Below are 20,192 nucleotides of genomic sequence, written 5' to 3' on the forward strand. Positions count from 1 at the left end.
CCATAGTTAACATCATAGTCAATGCTGAAAAGCTGAAGGCTTTTCCTGTAAGATCAGGAAAAAGACAAGGATGGCCACTCTTGCCACTTTTATTCAACATAGTATCGGAAGTCCCAGACAGAGCAATTAGGCCAGGAAAAAAAAAAAGCATCCAAATCAGAAAAGAAGAGGTAAAACTATCACTACCTGCAGATGACATGAGACTATATATCAAAAACCCTAAAGACTCCACCAAAACAACTGTTAGAACTAATAAATGAATTCAGTAAACTTGCAGGATACAAAATCAAAAAATCAGTTTATTTCTATTCACTAATAACAAACTATCAGAAAGAGAAATTAAGAAAACACTCCCATTTATGACTGTATCAAAAAGAATAAAATGCCCAGGAATAAATTTAACCAAAGAGGTAAAAGATCTGTACACTGAAAACCATGACATTGAAGAAAGAAATTAAAGACACAAATAAATGGGAAGATACTCCATGCTCATGGATGGGAAGAATTACTATTGTTAAAATGTCCATACTACCCAAAGCAATCTACAGATTCAATGCAATTCCTACTAAAATTCCAATGGCATTTTTCACAGAAATAAATAAACAATCTTAAAATTTGTATGGAACTGCAAATGACTCTGAATAGCCAAAGCAATCTTGAGAAAGGAGAACAAAGCTGGAGGCATCATGTTTCCTGATTTCAATCTATATTACAAAGCTATAGTAATCTAAACAGTATGTTATTGGCATAAACACACACATATAGATCAGTGGAACAGAATAGAAAGCTCAGAAATAAACCCACACATACATGGTAAATTAATTTATGACAAGGGAGCAAAAAATATATAATGGAGAAAGGACAGCCTCTTCAATAAATGGTGTTGGGAAAACTGGATAGCCACATGCAAAAGAATGAAATTGGATTACTATCTTACACCATACACAAAAATTAACTCAAAATGGATTAGACTTGAACTTAAGACCTGAAACCATAAAATCCCAAGAAGAAAACATAGGTGGTAAGCTCCTTGACAGCAGTCTTGATGATGATTTTTTGAATTTGACACCAAAAGCAAAGGTAACAAAAGCAAAAATAAACAAGCAGGACTACATTAAACTAAATAGCTTCTGCACAGCAAAGGAGGCCATCAACAAAATGAAAAGACAACCTACCAAATGGGAGTAAATATTTGTAAGTCATATATCTGATAAGGGTTAATATCCAAAATATATGAAGAACTCATATAACTCAGTAGCAAAACAAACAAAATCCAATTAAAATACAGGCAGAGGATCTGATGTGACATTTTTCCAGAGACAACATACAGATGGCCAACAGGTAAATGAAAAGGTATTCAACATCACTAGTCACCAGGGAAATGCAAATCAAAACTGCAATGAGATATCACCTTGCACCGTTAGAATGGCTAAAAGACAAAAAAATAAGAGTTGGCAAGGATGTAGAGAAAAGGGAACCCTCGTGCAATGTTGGTGGGAGTGTAAATTGGTGCAGCTACTATGGAAAACAGTATGGCGGTTTCTTAAACAATTAAAAATAGCACTACCATATGATCCCACAGTCCCACTTCTGAGTATTTATCCAAAGAAAATGAAAACACTAAACTTAAAAAGATAAATGGACCCCCATGCTCACTGCAGCAGAATTTACAATAGCCAAGACATGGAAGCATGGAAGCAACCTAAGCGTCCATCAATGGATGAATGTATAAAGAAAATGCGACGCGCGCGCGCACACACCCAGAAATATTATTCAGCTACAAAAAAGAAGGAAATCCTGCCATTCACAACAACATGGATGGACCCTGAGGGAATTATGCTAAGTGAAATAAGTCAGACAGAGAAAAACAAATACTGAATGATCTCATGTGTATGTGGAATCTAAAAATTAAACAAACCAAAACAAAACTCATACATATGGAGAACCAATTGGTGGTTGCCAGAGGTGGGCATGGAAGGAGGGCAAAATGCATGAAGGTGGTCAAAAAGTACAAACTTCCAGTTATAAAATAAATAAGTGGGCGTTACAAGATTACATCCTGAGATGTGATGCACAGCATGGTGACTATAACAACACTGTATTGTATATTTGGAAGTTACTAAAAGAGTAAATCTTAAAAGTTCTCATCACAAGAAAAAAAAATTGTAACTATATATAAAAAAAAGAAACATGATATATGAAATGACAAATATGTACAGGAAGCATTAGGGAGACACAGGAGGGGTCACCAACCCAGGTAGTCCACAATGAGAGCTACAGAATAGACAGCTGATCTCATCATTCTCAGGGTCAACATCTTTGAAAGATATCGATTTGTTACATAAATTTACATATAAATTTAACATATGTTCACATTTCACTTTTTCAGCACTCTTGTCATTATTTTAGTTAGAAAAGAGAAAGGAACTGGCATTTATGGACTAGCAAGGCTTTCACATGTCCCAATTCCCACTCCAACCCCTTAAAGTCCTACAATGCTTCCCTAAGCTGATTTTATTAATTTTATGTGTGATACGCCGTTTTGGACAACTGAGGGTGCAGGAGACATTATGGTCAGCTGCCCTTATGTCATTTCCTGTCCTCTTCCTTGTGCAGCAGGCACCTGTTTAGGTGGCAGGGCCCCCAACCCCAGCTTTAGGAGTAAGCCTGCATGAGTCTAAGCTAGAGTACACCTATGGCCACTATGATGGATTCAGGAATGGGCAATTAACCCAAGCCAGTCAACTAAATTCTGTGAGACAGCAGAGCCAAGAGAACTGCAGAACAGAACTGTGGCTTTGATGGTCTCGTGAATCACTAGAGCAAACTATACCTGAAGGGCACACAACTATTAGACTCTTCCATTATAGGAACCAATAAAGCTGCTTTATAGTTTGAGCTGGTGAGAGTGGCAACCAAATGGATTTGAACTGATACAAAGTGGGTCACTGGAAGCATCCTCTTTCTCAATAGGGGTATTAACTGGCTTTTATAGATGTGCAGCACTCCGCTGTTTACTAACTCACACCAGCCACATGTAGTGGGAAGGGCTAATATATTTCCCATGGAGCAGCCCAGGTTCATGTGATTCCAGATCTTTGGGATACAAAGGCTGGAGCCAGGAGGCTCTGCAAAATTCTAGTCTGGCCTCTCCTTTAAAAGTCCACACAGGGGGACTTCCCTGGAGGCGAAGTGGTTAAAAATCCGCCTGCCAGGGCAGGAGACACGGGTTCGAGCCCTGGTTCGGGAAGATCCCACATGCCGCACAGCAACTAAGCCCATGTGCCACAACTACTGAGCCCACATGCTACAACTACTGAAGCCCACAGGCCTAGAGCCCGTGCTCCACAACAAGAGAAGACACCACAATGAGAAGCCCGCACACCGCAACGAAGAGTAGCCCCCGTTCGCCACAACTAGAGAAAGTCAGAGCGCAGCAACGAAGACCCAATGCAGCCAAAAATAAATTAATTTTAAAAAATAAAATAAAAGGTCAGACAGGGACTTCCCTCGTAGTCCAATGGTTAGGACTCCGTGCTCCCAATGCAGGGGGCCCGGGTTCCATCCCTAGTCAGGGAACTAGATCTCACACGCCACAACTAAAAGAGCCCACATGCCGCAACTAAAAAGATCCTGGACGCCGCAATGAAGATCCCCACGAAGATCCCGTGATCCTGTGTGCTGTAGCTAAGACCCAGCACAGCCAAATAAATAAATATTTTTTTAAAAATGAAAAATAAATAAATGGCCACACACTCCTGGCTTTCTCCTGCTTCCTCCTCCACTTCCTAGGGCAGTTGAGAATTTCTTGGTAGTTACCACTACAGAGATAGTCCTGAGCAAAACTTCCCAATAAACTTTCCCTGAAAAATGGTGAGAAATCCTTAGTCCCCACCCTTGGGGCATTCACAGGGCTGCTCATGTTTCTAGAGGTTAAATCAAGCAGGGGAAGCTTTCAGGACACTGGTTTCTTGGCTTACTTGGTTTCTTGGAGCTGAGCACACAGGGAATAATTTATTTTTAACCATCTCCGAGTGCCTTGTGACCTGCCTACCATGCCTCAGAAACATGAACCCAACGGAGAAGACCCTAGGGGAGATGGCAGCAGCCCAGGCAGGTGCAGAGAAACTGTGTTCAGTCTGGACCTTCAAACCCTCACAGTCATTTTCTCCCTCATCATTAACTCCCAGTCCAACTTTCCCTGGGGGGTGGCTCAGATAATGCCATACCCTTTGTCACCCGAGGCCCTCTCTGCCTCTCCTGTCCAATCCATCCTACTGTACACACCATAGCCTGGACAGTGTCCCCTGGAGGCCATCTTCACCCCATGCCTGCTCAATAGCTCACCATGGCTCCTCAGAAGAACCAGGGCCCTTAGTCTGGCCTTCAGTATCCTCCTCGAAGGCCTGTTGTATCCCAAGTCCCCACAGCTCCTCCTCATTTTTTACTACTGCCCAGCACAGCCACCTGGTGACCAGTCTGTTCATCAGCCCAGCCCAAGGCCTGTCTACTCCAGTCAATCACTGACAACCACACATGTGCCTGGATGGCATGCTCGAATCAAAGGTCCCACTCCTTCCCCAGCCCTGGACTGGCTTCTCCTCCCAGGGCACTCAGCTTTCTTTCTGAAATTAGCTGTTTGCTGATTTGTTTACTCTCTTGTTACCCCTCTTCCCCAAAGAAGCATTTAACCCCCACGTGGGTATTGGCCACATCTCACTGAAGCTCAGCTCTTGGAAAAATGCCTAGGGCAGAGTGGGTGCGTTAATATTTGTTAATAGTCATCAGAAAGACAAATTCCACATGAATCTCTTCGGTTCACTTCCTAAAACCTCTCCAGCTTAACCAACATTGGATTTTCCAGTCTCTGTCCATTGACAGTGGGCGATCCATCCATCCCTGCCTCATATCAGTGTTCCACTGGATAAAACCTTCTTACTGGACCTTGATTTCTTAATAACAAAAATGTACCTTTTCCTTAATGTCTATGATTTTGCTTTCACTCTCTGAGCAATGACATCTTTTTCTCCATTAAGGGGAAATTTACCCTGCAAATCGCCAAACCTCTGTAATCCTCCAGAAGCCATTTCCTCTGGAAGAAGTCTGTGGTAGCCGATATCACCATAAATATCACCAGAGATAAATAGTGGTTCTATAACATCTGGCAGCTTATACACTTGCATGTGCTATTCTATTACCAAGACAGCTCCCTACTCTCCCAACCTCTGTCCACTTTATTTTTTTTAATGTTTGAAATATTAATTTTATTAAGAAAGCATTTGATAGTTGTATTAGATCATATAATCAATCACTTCATTTTTAAATGATGTGGCCTGAGGATACAATTAAAATATGGACTTTTCGGGCTTCCCTGGTGGCGCAGAGGTTGAGAGTCCGCCTGCTGATGCAGGGGACACGGGTTCGTGCCCTGGTCCAGGAAGATCCCACATGCCACGGAGCGGCTGGGCCTGTGAGCCATGGCCGCTGAGCCTGCACGTCTGGAACCTGTGCTCTGCAACGGGAGGGGCCACAACAGTGAGAGGCCCGCGTACCGGAAAAAAAAAATATATATATATATATATATATGTGGACTTTTCTTTGATTCAACAAATATTTGAGCATCTACAAGTGCCAGGCTTGGAGATACAGGCCAAACAGGAGGACCCCTGCTCTCACAGGGCTTACATTCTTGCAAGAGGGCAATATTAAAGAAATGTTTATATTACTTATAAACATATAACACAGGAGCTTCCCTGGTGGCACAGTGGTTGAGAATCTGCCTGCCAATGCAGGGGACAGGGGTTCGAGCCCTGGTTCGGGAAGAGTCCCACGTGCCACGGAGCAACTAAGCCCGTGCGTCACAACTGCTGAGCCTGCGCTCTAAAGCCCACGAGCCACAACTACTGAAGCCTGCGCGCCTAGAGCCCGTGCTCCGCAACAAGAGAAGCCACCGCAATGAGAAGCCCGCGCACCGCAAAGAAGAGTAGCCCCCACTCGCCGCAACCAGAGAAAGCCTGCGTACAACAACGAAGACCCAGAGCAGCCAAAAATAAATAAATTAAAAATTAATAAATTTAAAAAAACATATAACACAGAGGAAGTGACAGAGAAAGAAGATGGTGCTTTACCGGAGCACTTTAACAGGTGTCTAACCCAGCCCAGGGAAATCACAGAGACAAAAACAAGTGTTTAAGTAGAAGGGTGAAGACAACAGTTCAGGCAGAGGGAACCTCCTAGACCCTAAGGCGGGGGAAGGACTTTCTAGACTTAAGGAATTGGAAGAAGTCTAGAATGGGTGGAGTACCCAGTGTGAAAAGAGAAGTCAAGGAGATGAGACTGAATCTCAACCTCTGTCCACTTTAAACCTCGCCACCCAAATCACCTCTAGTCCAGTGCCCTCCTGCTTCATACCACCCCTTGACCTGTTCATTTCAGTTCATAGCCCCTACAGATTCCCAAGGTATGACCACAGCCCCACTCGGTCCCGAGCTAAACGTGTCCTTCACTTTTTGTCCAACGTCTCCTCATCCCCAACTTCTCTGTCCGGGTGCGCACCACATCCCCTGGTCGCGAGGCCCCCAGCTCGGTTACCTGGAGCTGGTGCAAGTGCAGAACGTAGCCTTGCACCAACAGCTGGAATAAGAGACGCAGCCGCCCTGGCCCTGAAAGCTCCTCTAGGCTCCGCAGCCTCCGATCGCCAGGCCCGGTTCCGGGAGCCTCGGCTGCCTGGGCCGCAGGCAGGGCGCTGGGGATCGCGGCCTTGGCTCTGGCCCCGTGGGAGCCGAGGCCAGGGAGAGCCACCCGCGTCCCCAGCAGCGCCCACCGCAGCCTTGCGCAGCCCAGCGTACCCATACGATTCATGGCTCGCGCCGCCACGCCTTTGGATAGCGAATACAGAGCGCCAGCAACTTGTCCAGAGACAAAACAGCAGGGGCGGGTTCAAGGGTACCGGTAGGGCAGGGCGGGCCGGACGAAGGTTGACCAGGCCTCTTACTGCTCACTTTTCCTTGCGGTCTTCAGTCCCTCCAAATAGGACCTAAGGGACTCGCAGAAGTCACCCTTTCCAACTGTAAGCCTCCTGGCTCGGGGAGGGGCCGGACAACGCCAAGGCAGAAGATGCACGGGGGACTTACGGGAGACCCACAGAGCGCTGACGATGGCCGCCTCTTCCGCGACTCCCCCACCTCGCACTTCCGCGAACTCTCGAGGAGAACTTGAAGCTCGCTTGGTCCCAATTCCCGGCAGGAGTGCGGCAAAGTTCTCGGCAGCCCGGGAGCCTTCCAAGACGGGGAGGCCGGTTCGCCATCCCAGAGCGCCAGCGTCTCAGCTGATCTCACTTCCCGGAGGGACCAGGAACCGACTGCTGAGATTAAACCGGCCGCTGGCTTTTCCTGATAGCCTCCAGTGTTGATCCCGGAGTCTGAGGGCTGAGCGAGGAAAGAGCAAAAAATCCCCCTGTGCAGAAAAGCAAAGAGCAAAAAACCCGACCCTGTCTCCAGGGTCATCTGATTCCTGGAGGGAGGAAGCCAAACAAATTTAAATATTAGGGTTTTCAAAAAATGCAGTTCTACCCCTCTCCCTCCCCACCACCCACATACTCCCTGGTCTGCTGAGGCAGGATTTCTCAAACTGCAGGTTGAGACCAGATTTAGTGAATGTGACCAAAATTATCTTTTAATAAGATGGAATAGAACAAAATAGTACAGAAAATATTGCAAGAAGGAAAAGTATTATTTCATGAATTCTTTGTTTCATATATGTATATTCAAAGTACAAGTTTCAAAAAGTTAAAAACATAACTCATACACGAGCTCAAAGCTTATTCAACCCATTAGAGGTAGAACCAGCAGAATGATAAAGCTTTTTCTAAGACCATTTGAAGAATTGGTTATTTACAGGCAGCCAGAGGCAGAAAAGGCATATTAAGTTCAAGGGGCAACAATTAGACTGACAGCTGATGTAGCTAGGTGTGGATTTCTTTTCATTTATCCCCTTAGGGGTCAGAGAGTTTCTTGACTCTGTGACTGAATATCTTTCATCAGTTTTGGAAGTTTTCAGATATTCAAACATTCCTTTTACCCCATTTATTTTTCTTCTCTCCTAGGACTTCAAATTATATATATATATGTTAGACTTTCTGACTGTATCCTCCCTGTCTCTTACCCTCTCTTCTGTATTGTTCTATCATTTTGTCTCTTCTAACTCATTCTCTATTCAGCTGTGTCTGATGTTAAATCTATCCATTGAATTTTAAATTTCTATTATTGTATTTCTCAGTTTTTCAACTTTAGTTTTTTTCAAATCTGTCCTTTTTAAAATATTTCTAGTTTTATGCCAAAATTCTTAATGTTATTTTTTTTTAAATAAATTTATTTATTTTTTGTCTGCGTTGGGTCTTCGTTGCTGTGCACAGGCTTTCTCTAGTTGCGGCGAGTGGAGGCTACTCTTCGTTGCGGTACACGGGCTTCTCATCGCAGTGGCTCCTCTTGTTGTGGAGCATGGGCTCTAGGCACATGGGCTTCAGTAGTTGCAGCACATGGGCTCAGTAGTTGTGGTTCACGGGCTCTAGAGCTTCAGGCTCAGTAGTTGTGGCACACGGGCTTAGTTGCTCCACTGGCATGTGGGATCTTCCCGGACCAGGGCTTGAACCTGTGTCCCCTGCATTGGCAGCCGGATTCTTAACCACTGCTCCACCAGGGAAGCCCAATGTTATTTTTTATTATACCCTTTACTTTTGTAAGCATAGTTGTTTTAAGGATTATGACCAATAACTCCAATACATGGAATCTATGTGGGACGATTTCTATTGTCCATTATTTCTGGTGGTTTTGTACATATTGCCATGTTTCTTCCTGGGCCTTGTTTCTTTTGATTGTGTACCAGAAAATGTATTCATTAAGTTTCTAGTGGAACTAATTTGAAGTTTAGAATGAGTTCATTTTCCCCGTGGAAGATTTACTTTTATTTCTGACAGTTGCCTAAAGGCACCCACAATCCAAAATCACCATAATTCAGTTTCAGGGAATGAGATGCTTTGAAGCTGAACTGCAGTTCTTTAGAAGGCTAGTCTATTTCCAGTCCTTAATCTTTTTGGGTCCCAACCCAAAGTTTGGGTATAAGAGATTACGGACTCCAGCTATTCTTCACACAGCCCTGTGAAGCTAAACCACTCAACTTCTCAGCTTCCTCTTCTGAAAATGGGAAATGCTACTAATAGGAAAGTGGTACCTAATGCCTAACTTACCTCTGGAGTTCTGTCTTCTCTTGGTTCTTGTCTGATAGATCTTTATTACCTTGTTTGTTCTCTGATGCTGATTCCTTCAAGTAAATGCTGGTCATATTTTCTTCAGCTTTTCAAGTTATCCTTTGAGAGAGGACTGAGTCAGGTATTAAGAGAAGTGGAAATCTAATTTATGCTTTTACCTTTATTAGTTCTTTTTCCCCCCCTCTGGGTTCATTTTCTTGATATATTATATTTTTAACTTTTTTTTTTAATGACTGCTTAGTGAAATTTTATTTCCTAATGAATGGACTTAATGCTGCACATTTTCACGTCATACTATTTTGGCCATATCCAATAAGATTAAATATATTGGCCATAACCAATAAGATTAAATACGCAATTTCTTTCACTGTCACTCATTTCCCAATAGTTTGTAATTTCCATTTTGATTTTCTTTTTAATCTAAGTCACGCAGGAAAGTGTTTTTATTTACTTTCAAATAGTTGTAGTTTTGTTTTTTGTTTTGAAAGGGACCATTCTTTTGTTATTAATTTATAATGCTATTACATTGTGGTCAGAGTATTAATGATCTGCTTTTTAGAATTACTAAAACATTTTTGATGGTCTAGTACTTGTTTATTTTTGTGACTATTCCATGTGTATTTTTGAAAAATATGTATTTTGTTTATTAACTTATTAATTTTGTTATTTAAACCCTCTGTAGCCTTACTTATTTTTGTCTACTTGATTTGTTAATATCTGAGAGACGCATGTTCAAGTATTCCCCAAATATTATGGATTTGTGGATTTGTCAATTATTTTGTGTCTTTTCAACAGCTTTGGTTTTATATTTTGAAGATCTGCTGTTAGGTTCATAAAGGTTCATGACTATTATATACTATATATTCTTGACTATTATATATTCTTATATAGCACCTTTTATAAATTTGAAATATTAAAATATTAAATTGCTTTGGATTTAGTTTGTTTGACTTTAATATTGTTATTCCTACAATTGTTATTCCTATGAATTTGTTTGATATATCTTTTATTCATCCCTCTTATTTTTCAGTCATTCTAGATTATTTTGATTTAGAAGTATCTCTCATAAATACCGTGTAGCTGGATTTTTTTTCTTACCTTACAAGAGAATCTTTAAATAGCAAAAATTATTTTTATAACTTGAATGAAAGTTTTAAAATAAATGAAATGAAATAAAAAATTTAAACATAATGAATGGTGGGACTTCCCTGGTGGCACAGTGGTTGGGAATCCACCTGCCAATGCAGGGGACACGGGTTCGATCCCTGGTCTGGAAAGATCTCACATGCAGCGGAGCAGCTAGGCCTGTGCGCCACAACTGCTGAGCCTGCGCTATAGAGCCCGCGAGCCACAACTGCTGAAGTCCTAGGGCCAGTGCTGCACAGGAGAGGCCGCTGCAGTGAGAAGCCCGCACACCGCGTCAAGGAGTGGCCCCCACTCGCTGCAGCTAGAGGGGGCCCGTGCGCAGAAGCGAAGACCCAGAGCAGCCAAAAATAAATAAATTTTTTTAAAAAACCATAATGAATGATAATTCATGGAAGAGGAACTATAAATGGCTCTTTAGCCCATGCAAAAATGTTCAACTTTACTTGCAATGAAAGACAAATCAGAACTACATCAGAAACCATTTTTCACCTATAAGATTGAAAAAGATTAAAAGTTTGATACCACTATGTATTTGAGGGTATAGGGAAACAAACTCTCAGTCATGGTTTAAGGAAGTACAAATTGCTGCAGAGTTTTCAAAATTTAAAGTGCACTTACTTTTGAGCCAGCAGTTCTACTTGTAGGGATTTTCTTTTCTGTGAATATACTTGCACATTCGTAAAATCACAAATATACAAAGATATTTATTACAGCATTGTTTGTACAGATAAAGAAAATATTGGAAACAACCTGAACCCATCAGTAGGGGATTAATGAGATAAATTATAGTAAATTCATGCATTGGAATCATTTGCAGCTTTAAAAAGACAATGATACAGCTCTATGTGTACTGATATACAACAATTTCCAAGATATAAAATAAAAAAGGCAAGATGCAAAGCAGTAGTATGGTAGGCTACGACAAAATTATGCCAGTGTTTGCACATGCATAGAATATCTCTGGAAGGATACACAAGAACCTTGTAATTGTAGTGGCCTCAGGGACAAAGGTGACAGGGACACAACTTCACAGCATGCTCTCTTGGCTCTTAGAATTGTGTAGTATGTACTTGCAATATGTCAGGGTTTTTTTAAGTGGCTTATTCAAAAGTCACGTAGCAAAACATCTTGTTTTGACATTTCTGGAAACTTGTGTCTCAAAGTGATATCTGGCTATCAGGTAACTTGGTCACTTGGGACCTTACCAGGGCCAAAAAATTTAGTAAAAGCAATAATAATGTATTAAAACAATTAAACCTGTACATACATATAGTACCTTATTTTTTGTTTCTCTTCTTTTTTCTCCTTTCTTTTCTATTTCAGGGGAGGGAGATATCTAGAAAGAAGTATGTTGGGGAAAATGTATATTTGAAGATACCCATGAATTAAGTACAAGGACAAACAGTGTGTATAAAAAAATTGGTTTGAGATTTGGTTAAAAAACTGGTCTGATTCTTTCGTTTAATTAACTCATACATTTTTGTGATTTTGAAAATTAAAATAAACAAATAAAAACTTTCTAAGCCTCCTGAACACAGAGAAGTTATGTTTACATTGCTTTCCAAGGAATTAAATTATACAGCAAAACAACCCCAAAGTAAAAATCACCCATAATCCCACCACTTATATAAGGGAACAAATTAAAAGACCTCTGCTTTGCTTCCCCAATTATATTCCTTCCAAGTGAAGTACTGTTCATAATTTAGTGCATAATCTTCCAGACCTTGTTCTATATTTATATAAACTTTTTTTCACCTGTAGTTGAAAAAAGCATGTTGAAATTTTAATGTGAATTCCCTTAAATATTATAAAGGCTTAGGGCTGTTTTTTTAAAAATATGCCTATTGACCCTTTCTATTTCTTCTATGAAGTACTTAGTCATATCCTTTGATCTTTTTTTATTGGATTTTCTGTCTTTTCTTATTAGTTTGTTGGAGTTCTTTTTCTACTTAGATTAACAGATTAACCTCTGTTACATATATTACAAGTATTTTCTCCTGGTTGTCTGTTCTTTATATCCTGGCTATTATTTAGGGTATAGGTCTCTTTGTTTGGCTGGTCCTGATTCATAAGCATAATAATAAAACTGTAATTCTAAGTATAGAGCTTTCCTGAGTTCTGTGAATCATTCTAGTAAATTATCAAACCTCAGGGGGTTGCAGGAACATGTGAATTTGTGGCCAGTTGGTGAAAACTACAGGTAGCCTGGGGACCTCCAGACTTGTGGCTGGCATCTGAAGTGAGGGCAGTCTAGTTGGGGACTATGCCTTTAAACTGTAGTCTGCACTAACTCCAGGTTTAGTGTCAAAATTGCAGTATTGCACTTGCCCTTTCCTTTCCTTGTGGTTGGTTCTAATTTTGAGGGATTACATTGTGCCTAACACATGTGAGGGCCCCAAACTGGTCCTCAGCTACTATTAGCCTATGCTGCCATTAACTGAAACATCTTCATTTCTACCTGGCTTCACTCTCTACCCCTATTCCTGACCAAAAGTCTCTCAAATCTCTCTCTCTCTCTCTCTCCTACTTTCCCACTTCCACAGCCTTTATGGGCCCCTGGGAGCACGTGACTCTTTCTGAAGGAGAACTTTGAGGTCATCTCAGGCCTATCTGCCTACATGTCTCAGATGTCCTCATACTTGGCATGAGGAAACGTCTGGGACTTCCCTTCCAGGAAGCAGGTACAGGTCTTTTTTGTTCTTAGATTCTCAGTCATTGGCATAGGAGAAGTGCAGGACACAGGCCCCTATATCAGGGACACACATCAGCCTAGAAGGAGGAGGAGAAGGAAGAGAAGAAGAAGGGGAATGGAGAAGGAAGAAGAATTAACATTTGAGGACTCACTATGTATCAGGCACTGTTCTGACCACTTTTCTAATATTAATTCATTTGATTCCTGCATCAACTCTAAGAGTTAATAATGCTATTATCCTAATATTTTACAAAACAGTGGGGCAGAGATTTAAAATAATTTTCCCAAGTCATACAGCTAGTAAAGTCAGAGCCAGAATTCAGGAACTGGGGTCCCAGTGATTATGAATGATCTGTACTGCCTTCTTTTCCATAGACCTCAGCATCGCTGCCTTCCCTTCTACCAGCTAAGGTAACTCTTCTGCTCTCAGAGCAGAAAATCCTGGCTCTCAGTAATCAAATATTTCAGCATTTGTCTGAAGTTCAACTTTTGCAAAGCAAATAACTATTTCGTTCTCTGCTGTGTCAGTCTTTCCCTAAAGGGAATGAGATGAAACGCTCCAACCGCTGCTTCCTTAATGTGGGAGGGCCACTCGATTACAAGGGAGCAGCTGGGGTTGTTGCTATAATCTGACACTTGAATGAGGCTCTCTATCCTGAAACAAAAGAATTTATGGAAACAAGAGGCAGAATGATTCAGTGAAGAGCATGAGTTTTATTAAAATGCTCATAATATTTCATTAAGAATTACAAAACCCTTTCAACAGTTGGTTCTCTTTCTCACACACACACAATTGGAAATATACACACCAAATTTAATAATAATTTAATTTTTAATATAAATTTATTGTATTTATTTATTTTTGGCTGCATTGGGTCTTCGTTGCTGCACACGGGCTTTCTCTAGTTGCTGCTAGTGGGGGCTACTCTTCGTTGCATCACCCTAATCTCTGCCCTCATGTTCACATGGCATATTCCCTGTGTGCATATCTGTGTCCAAATTTCCCCTTTTCATCAGGATATCAGTCATATTGGAATAGGGGCCCACTCTACTCCAGTATGACCTCATCTTAAGTAGTTATATCTGCAATGACCCTATTGCCTAATAAGGTCACAATATGATCAGTACTTCAGCCTACGTATTTGGGGGCACACAATTCACCCCATCACTAGCATATTCCTAGGAGTGGAGTTCCCAGGTCAGATGAGCTACTGATAATACTGTGATAATGAAATTATCAGTCTTAGTATGCAGCTCTCTGCAATAATTAGGATATACATGGTATATTTAGAATTTGCATTTTCCTGATGGCTAATGTGGGACACTGTTTTTTCCAAAGGTAGCTGCAACAATTTCCTTTTCTTTTTTTTTTTTGGCTGTGTTGGGTCTTTGTTGCTGCGCCCGCGGTTTCTCTAGTTGCGGTGAGCAGGGGCTACTGTTTTGCTGCAGTGCGCGGGCTTCTCACTGCGGTGGCTTTTCTTGTTGAGGAGCATGGGCTCTACACACACGGGCTTCAGTAGTTGTGGCTCACGGGCTCAGTAGTTGTGGCGCACGGGCTTAGTTGCTCCGTGGCATGTGGGATCTTCCTGGACCAGGGATCGAACCCATGTCCCCTGCATCGGCAGGCGGATTCTTAAATCTTGACTGCCTTTTAAATTTTAACTATTCTAGGGACTTCCCTGGTGGTGCAGTGAATAAGACTCTGTGCTCCCAATGCAGAGGGCTAGGGTTCTATTCCTGGTCAGGGAACTAGATCCCACATGCCTGCCACAACTAAGTTTGCATGCCAAAACTAAGGAGCCCTGGAGCCACAACTAAGAAGCCCACGTGCTGCAACTAAGGAGCCTGCAAGCTGCAACTAAGGAGCACGCCTGCTGCAATTAAGACCTCACGCAGCCAAATAAATATTTTTTAAAAATACATAAATTTTAACTATTCTAGTGTCATCTCATCGTACTTTTATTTAATATACATATGCATCATGAAATGGTTATCTCCTTGGCCTTTTTTTTTTTTTGCGGTACGCGGGCCTCTCACTGTTGTGGCCTCTCCCGTTGCGGAGCACAGGCTCCGGACGCGCAGGCTCAGCAGCCATGGCTCACGGGCCCAGCCGCTCCGCGGCATGTGGGATCCTCCTGGACCGGGGCACGAACCCGTGTCCCCTGCATCAGCAGGCGGACTCTCAACCACTGCGCCACCAGGGAAGCCCTCTCCTTGGCCTTTTTAAAGTCAGCTTTATTTACTTATAAGAAAATTCATCCATCTTAAGTGTATAATTCGATGAGTTTCAACAAACATAGTCATATAGCCACCATCACAATCAAGGTACAGGATATTTCCAACCTGCTCAACTGTCCCTCCCCTCTGTCATCTATAATCCTTAGCAACCACTGATAAGCTTTCTGTCCCTAGTTTGCCTTTTCTAGAATGTTATATAAATGGAATCATAAAGTACGTAGTCTTTTGTTTCTGGCTTCTTTCACTCAGCATAACGCTCTTGAGATTCATCCATGTTGTTGCACGCGTCAGTTTACTCCTCTTTTTGGCCTCCTCTAAGTAGTATTGAACAGATATATCACAATTTGTTTATTCATTCACTAGTTGTTGGATATTTGGGTTGTTTCCAGGGTTTTGCTATTATGAATAAAACTGCTGTGAACATTTGCAAGCAGGAGTGAATTGCTGGGTCATATGTTGAGTGTATGTCACTTCATAAGAACCTACTGAGCTATTTTCCAATGTACCATTTTGCATTCCCACCAGCAATGTATGTGTTCCAGCTGCTCCATGTTTGCAGACACTTGGTAGTTTCAGCCTTTTTCATTTGAGCCATTCTGCTGTGTAAGTGGTGTCTCCTTGTAGTTTTTCTTTTCTTTTTCTTTTTCTCCAAACGCTTATGTTGAGGGCTGACTTTCAACAGATTGCAGTGAGGGAGCTGTTCAGCTGCACACAACCCTGACCCAGAAGCAGGTTGTCTACGAATGGTTTAACACCAGATGCCCCAGGAATGTGCCTTGCGTGACATGCAAGGAGGCAGCCCCCCTTTCTCTGAACTAGAGGCTCTCGGCTCAGGCCCCCGCCCTGCGTGTGCTATGGGCCTCACGGGGGAGAGAGGGAAGCACTTGGCCGCCTGCCTGCAGTAGGGACTGCGGGACCAGCCAAGGAGGCTTAGCCATGACTGCCCTGTGGTTCTGCCTTGCTGGGATTCTTATTTAGAGGTTCAGTCATAATCCCACAGTTGGTAGCTTTTCCCCGTTGGCTCCTCAGCCTGTATCACTATAGTTTTGTTTTGTTTTGTTTTTTCCGGTACGCGGGCCTCTCACTGTTGTGGCCTCTCCCTTTGGGGAGCACAGGCTCCGGACGTGCAGGCTCAGCGGCCATGGCTCACGGGCCCAGCTGCTCCGCGGCATATGGGATCTTTCCAGACCGGGGCACGAACCCGTGTCCCCTGCATCGGCAGGCGGACTCTGAACCACTGCGCCACCAGGGAAGCCCTCATTATAGTTTTAACCGCACTTCTCTGACAACTAATGTTAAGGGCTTCAATTTTTCTAAATGAATTATCTTGATTAAATCACCAGTTTGTCATTCCATGTTTATCACAGTTTTGTAGGAGCAACATGCTACTATAATAGTATCATAGTACCATTATAATAGTAACATGCTGTGTTACACGGTGTTACTGTTACTTTATGAAAATGGTTTTGGCGGTGTTAACTGTTTTTTATTTTTTTTTAGTCTGCATTATATATGTATCAGGCACTTGACTAGATGCTTTATGTATATTCTGCCCCCCCGCCCCCTTAACCCTCATAACTACCCTACAAGGTAAGCTCTGGTCTCCTCATTTTACTAGTTGAGATTTAGAGATTATTATCTTTTTAAAATTGTGTTGGATTTCCCCATGACAGTCCGTAGCATTCCATGTGTCTCAGTCCATTATAATAAGGCACAAATGGGTTTTAGAAAACACCCACCTTGCTATTGATCCTTCTCATATTCTTTCACCTATGAGAAATCTGCCAAGAGCAGCATAAAGGCTGCTTGCAGCTCTCAATGCTCCAAAGCTGAGGAACGGTCAAGTCAAATGAGCCTGACATTAACAAGGGTGCAAACTGCTACAGGGAGATCTAAATGACCGAGTGTTGTTCGAGAGGCTGGATTAGACTCTCAAGTGGCATGAAACGGAGCTCCCTCAACTCCACACCTCTGAAAACCATCACTGTTTCAAAGCAGTTGGGGAATCCATACTGTAAACAGAGCTTAGTCTTAGGACAAATCCAGAGGAAGCCAGGAGAGGAGGTCCCCCGGCTGCCTTTGGTGACTACCTTATTTGGGTAACGAATTCAGCTGTGGAGGGAAGCGGAGCAGACTGTGCACCTGGATTATCAACCTCCTGCACTGGCCCACTGTTGGATGGTCCCAGAGGGCAGTAAGGTGTGTCCTTTCCATAGGGTCACAGGAGGCACAATCACCCTCAACTAAATAGCCTCAAATCATAAGAATGTACCTGTAACGACAAGCGTCCCCTCGGCACAGCTGTTACATTCGTGCATGTTCTTTGGCTCCAGTTCAAGGTCTCTATTTTCTGTGCCCTGCTCCTCCCCTCTCCAGCCCCCAGGCATCCACTGCTCCCTTACGCTCCCTTTCTTATCAAAGCTTCTCTCGGAATAGGACTGAGTAAGCCCAATTCACATACTTTTAATTTGCATTCTGTCTGTAAAATATGTAACTAAAGAAATAAATCCCCAACAAAGTGTGAAACAGTAGAATGAATAATGGTGATACAGTGAAGGTAGGGGTGATGAGGTATCACCCAGGCCAAACCCTGTTCTGGCCTTCTTCACTTCTAAAATGTCTCCATAGCTGCTTCATTCCTTAGTGGAAAGGGTTTTACATTTCTTCCCTGCCTTTCCCTAATCAAGGAACAGGGCTTGGATAGCAAATGGAGAAAGGAGTAACCATGCATTAAGTCCTATGTCCTAAGTGCTTTTACTATGTTTTACTTAATTTTCACAACCTTACAATGTAGGTATTAAATTCGCATTATTTAAAGACTTTAAAAAGTTAGATGACATGCCCAAGGCTACACAAACGAACTGAGATTTGAGCCCTAGGTCAGACTCCAAGGTTCACGCTCTTTTCTTATCCCCATGCCACCTCTCCATTAAGTATTCATTCTAAGTTCCTTAGTGTCCGATCAAGCTTGAGTGAATTTGAAGTAAACAGAAATGGTAACCACCCTCCTTCCGCCCCACCCCCGGCCCCCACCCCCAAATCCTTACTCCAGTGCTTCAGAAATACCCTGCACACTGCATTCCCTGACTCAGGAGCACTTACTCCCCTTTCTCCAAACAGGGACTGGGTACGTTATCAAGTTAGGGAAAAACTGACATGTTCTGACAAACATCTACTCTACTATACCCTCAAATTTAAACTTTCCCAAAAATCTCATTACTTCCCCCAAATTCCTTATTTAGCTGAATACCTCATACTGTAGGTATGCATTGTTAAGTATGTATGCTGAATTCTTAATAAGCAAGATTTCATTTTCTTTCAAGGCTGAAAGGGAAGTATGACACAGTAGCCTCATTCCTTTCTCCAACCCAGCAACACACACACACACACACACACACACACATACCAGATACTCAAAGGTGATGAAAACTTTAAAAGTATAAACATGTTTTAAGCTACTAAGAACACTCTACTTCCATCACTCATTTACTTTCCCCACAGCCCACTCCCCTCCTTCCCATCATGCTGCGGTCCCTTCTCCAGTTACGGGGATGGGAATGGTTGTGCTGTCCATCTGGGGATTCTCAGAAGGCAAAGGATTGAAGCTGGTTCCCAGGGAGTGGCACAGCTCTATCAGGCCTCCACACCTAAGCCTTTGCACCAGAGGATGAGCCACAACAAAACTGCTTAAGCAGGTGGCTAATTTTCCTAGGAATGCTGCTTCCTGCCCTCGTCACAAGGTTTGACATTTGCACTAGAATATTGCACCCACTCTTGCAGAACAAGAGGGAGTTGGCTTCAAGTCTAGCAGAAGAGATTTAACAGGACTGTCAAGGACCTCTCCTACGGACCTGACTTTGAAGTCCTTACCACTGCACAGAAGTGACCCAGGACTTTGCCATCAAGCTTTCTTCACAACTGTCAACATGGCCTTCACACATCAACTGTGTGGCCTTGAACGCAGTCAGGCCTCTCAGTGATTTTTCCAGGGCTCCCTCCCAACTCACCACAGAACTCCTGGAGCCACAAAGCAGGATATCTCTCCCAAGCTCAAGAATGAAGGCAGAGAAAGCCTGGGGTCAGACCGTGAGCAGAGCATCCTGCCTGATGCGTCAAAGGGAAAACCTGGGTAACTGAGTCAAGGAGCCAGTTGGCTTCTTGTTGGGCCCTGCTGACAGAAAAATGAAATGAAGTAAAGGGATTGTAGGGCTGGGGAGGGGGCGAGCAGCAACCAGGAAGTGCCAGGTTAAGGAGGAGCATCGTTCAAGTGAAAACAACCTTTCTGATCCAAACCCTCCCACCTTGGCTTCCCCCTGGGCCCAGGAGAGAGAGAGAGGCAGAGCTTCTGGCTTAGGTGTTTGTGTCCTGTGAGACCTCCGTACGCACAGTTCACGTGGTCAACATTTATTGAACCCTCACTGTTTACTGAGTCTTGGGGAGGCAGATCCAGTTCAGAGTACAAGGTTTAGTCAGGAGCCTGACTGGAAGCCCATCCTACAGTGGTGGCTGCTCCTGGAACCCGCCCTCCAGGCCACCAGAGTCTGCATGCCCTAGCAACCTGTGAGCCAGACCCCGAACACCAGAGAGTGTGAAGGGGGAACCACAGCTCCTTCCACCCTCCCCTTGGATTGCGTCCTTTGATATATGGACCCAGACAGGCAACAGCAAGTGCGATTATCTGGGCTCCTTTACTGCAGCTATGGGAAATTCACAAAGTTCATAAAACCTCTCACCTCACAGGGAGACAAGAGCTGAAGGGGTAAAATCCATGAGAGAGAAGTCTAGAAGGTTGAACAAGCAGTGATGTGAGGTCAGAATAGGAAGACCTAGGGCTACTGGCTGGGTGGGTAT

The 20,192-nt window shown here is 43.1% G+C and overlaps 1 protein-coding gene across 3 annotated transcripts in view; it reads right to left on the reverse strand.

Moving 5' to 3' along the window:
- Positions 1-7,528, reverse strand: part of CYP27A1 (cytochrome P450 family 27 subfamily A member 1) — a 50,691-nt gene extending 43,163 nt beyond the window's left edge. Inside the window, exon 1 of one of the 3 annotated variants that reach the window (XM_073807251.1) lies at positions 7,134-7,528. In XM_073807251.1, coding sequence (XP_073663352.1) covers positions 7,134-7,505 — 372 coding nt within the window. In that variant the 5' untranslated portion in view covers positions 7,506-7,528. Of the gene's footprint in view, positions 1-6,591 lie in introns of all 3 variants that reach the window. The other 2 variants (XM_019938923.3, XM_019938922.2) reach the window with 2 other exon arrangements.
- Between the last annotated feature and the right edge of the window lie 12,664 nt (positions 7,529-20,192).

This window comes from Tursiops truncatus, chromosome 7, assembly GCF_011762595.2.
Source record: "Tursiops truncatus isolate mTurTru1 chromosome 7, mTurTru1.mat.Y, whole genome shotgun sequence".
Classification (NCBI taxonomy): Eukaryota; Metazoa; Chordata; class Mammalia; order Artiodactyla; family Delphinidae; genus Tursiops; species Tursiops truncatus.